Source organism: Neocloeon triangulifer, unplaced genomic scaffold (assembly GCF_031216515.1).
Source record: "Neocloeon triangulifer isolate White Clay Creek 2 clone unplaced genomic scaffold, ASM3121651v1 ptg000012l, whole genome shotgun sequence".
In the NCBI taxonomy this organism is placed as follows: Eukaryota; Metazoa; Arthropoda; class Insecta; order Ephemeroptera; family Baetidae; genus Neocloeon; species Neocloeon triangulifer.
In genome coordinates, this window is record NW_026775554.1 from 6,162,436 (window position 1) to 6,164,239 (window position 1,804).

At 44.2% G+C, this 1,804-nt stretch overlaps 1 protein-coding gene across 1 annotated transcript; it reads left to right on the top strand.

Moving 5' to 3' along the window:
- Positions 1-669: 669 nt before the first annotated feature.
- On the top strand, positions 670-1,506 carry LOC132197190 (cuticle protein 38-like). The gene is made up of 3 exons (XM_059620301.1): positions 670-781; positions 891-1,195; positions 1,352-1,506. The coding sequence occupies exons 1-3, from the start codon at positions 770-772 to the stop codon at positions 1,398-1,400; spliced, it is 366 nt and encodes a 121-aa protein (XP_059476284.1). The 5' UTR covers positions 670-769; the 3' UTR covers positions 1,401-1,506.
- The last annotated feature ends 298 nt before the right edge of the window (positions 1,507-1,804 follow it).

A 1,804-nucleotide genomic window follows, 5' to 3' on the forward strand; every position in this document is an offset into this window, starting at 1 on the left:
AAAATTAATTAGTTTGTTGATACGATTTGAGACTAAAATTATGTCTGTACAACTGATTTACATACAAAATATTGAAAATAAAACTGTTGCACATTATATTACATTTTAAAATTTGTGCTTTTGTGAGTGGATTTTTCATTAATTTGATTAATTTATCACTTATATAATATAAAATGTGGATTAATGAAACTTTTCTTTAATTTCAATTGATTATATAATACACTATCATTACCAAAACAAAATTTGTACTTATATTGTTAATGTGAATTTGATGCATTTATGTTTTCCATACTAATTTCAAGTAGAAAATTTATTTTAATTTTCGCATAAGAAAAGGGAAGAAATAAATATCCATCCATCCGTCACAATAGATACATATGTAGGCCCAATGGCCTGCAGGAACTAAATTTTTATTTGATCGTCTCTGTTGTCAGCTGCTGGTATGTAATTAAATTTTGCAAAAGAGCGCGTGTGTATGTTGAAGTCTAAAAGTTAGCCTTGCATGTGCGATTTTTTTTCTGAATGAGAATCGCGGATTGACCTGCGATGACCGGCGCGTGATGCAAGGATTGCTCCAGTTAATTCTACTCCATTTGATTTACCTGGCGAGCCAGCAGCACCAAGAAAGAATCACACACACCAAGGCTGCTCCCCTGCCCTGAGACAGTCAGGGTCCCCTCCTTCAACGCTCCAGCTATAAAAAGCCCTGAGCACCTCCCAACATCATTCTTTCAGCAGCAGCCGAAGAAACAAAATCCCCTCAATCACCATGTACAAGTTTGTGAGTATCTAGTTTTTGCCAAACGCATAATTAGATTTAATCAAAAAAGCAGGCCCCCAACAGCCGCCTCTCTCCGACCCGAATAAAACTAAACCTACCCTGATTTCAGGTCGCTCTCGCCGCCCTCGTGGCCGTCGCCAACGCCGGACTCATCGGCGCCCCCGTGGCCGCTCCCCTGGCCTACGCCGCCCCCGCTGTGGCTGCCCCTCTGGCTTATGCCGCCCCCGCCTACGCTCCCGCCTATGCCCCCGCTGCCTATGCCGCCCCCGCTGTCGTCAAGTCTCTTGCCCCCGTCGCCACCTCCTACGCTAACACCTACAAGGTCGCCGTGAAGGCCGCCCCCGTCGCCTACGCCGCTGCCCCCGTCGCCTATGCCGCCCCCGCTGTCCACGCTCCCGTCGTCGCCGCCCCCGCCTACGCTTCCTACGCTGCCCCCGCCGTCGTTAAGACCGCCTATGCTGCCCCCGCCATCGCCTCCTATGCCGCCCCCGCCTATGCTTCCTACGCCGCCCCCGCCGTCGTCAAGACCGCCTATGCCGCCCCCGCCTACGCTTCCTACGCTGCCCCCGCCTACGCTTCCTACGCTGCCCCCGCCTATGGCGCTACCCTCCTCCACTAAGTCCGAGGACAAACTTGTAAATTTGCACCACCATCAGACTGAGTAAATATTGTAACTTATTTGCGACTACATCTCAGCAATAAATGTTTACATGATCATCAAAAAATTTGATTTTTATATATTATAATTGACAACCCATAATAGGTATAAAAATGGGGTAGAAAGATCCAAAACACTACGGAAAATTTGGGATCTGAGTTAAAATTATTATCATTTTTTTATCTGAGTATTTTTATCCATGTTTATATCAATATTTCAGTAATAATAACACAAAAAAATGAGAAAACTTGCAGACTAAAATACAAGCCTGAACTAAGTTAAATACATCGTGTTTTAGATTAAAAATTATACCTATCATTCAATTATGATTCACGGTTATTTTCAAATATTCTACATTACAAAGT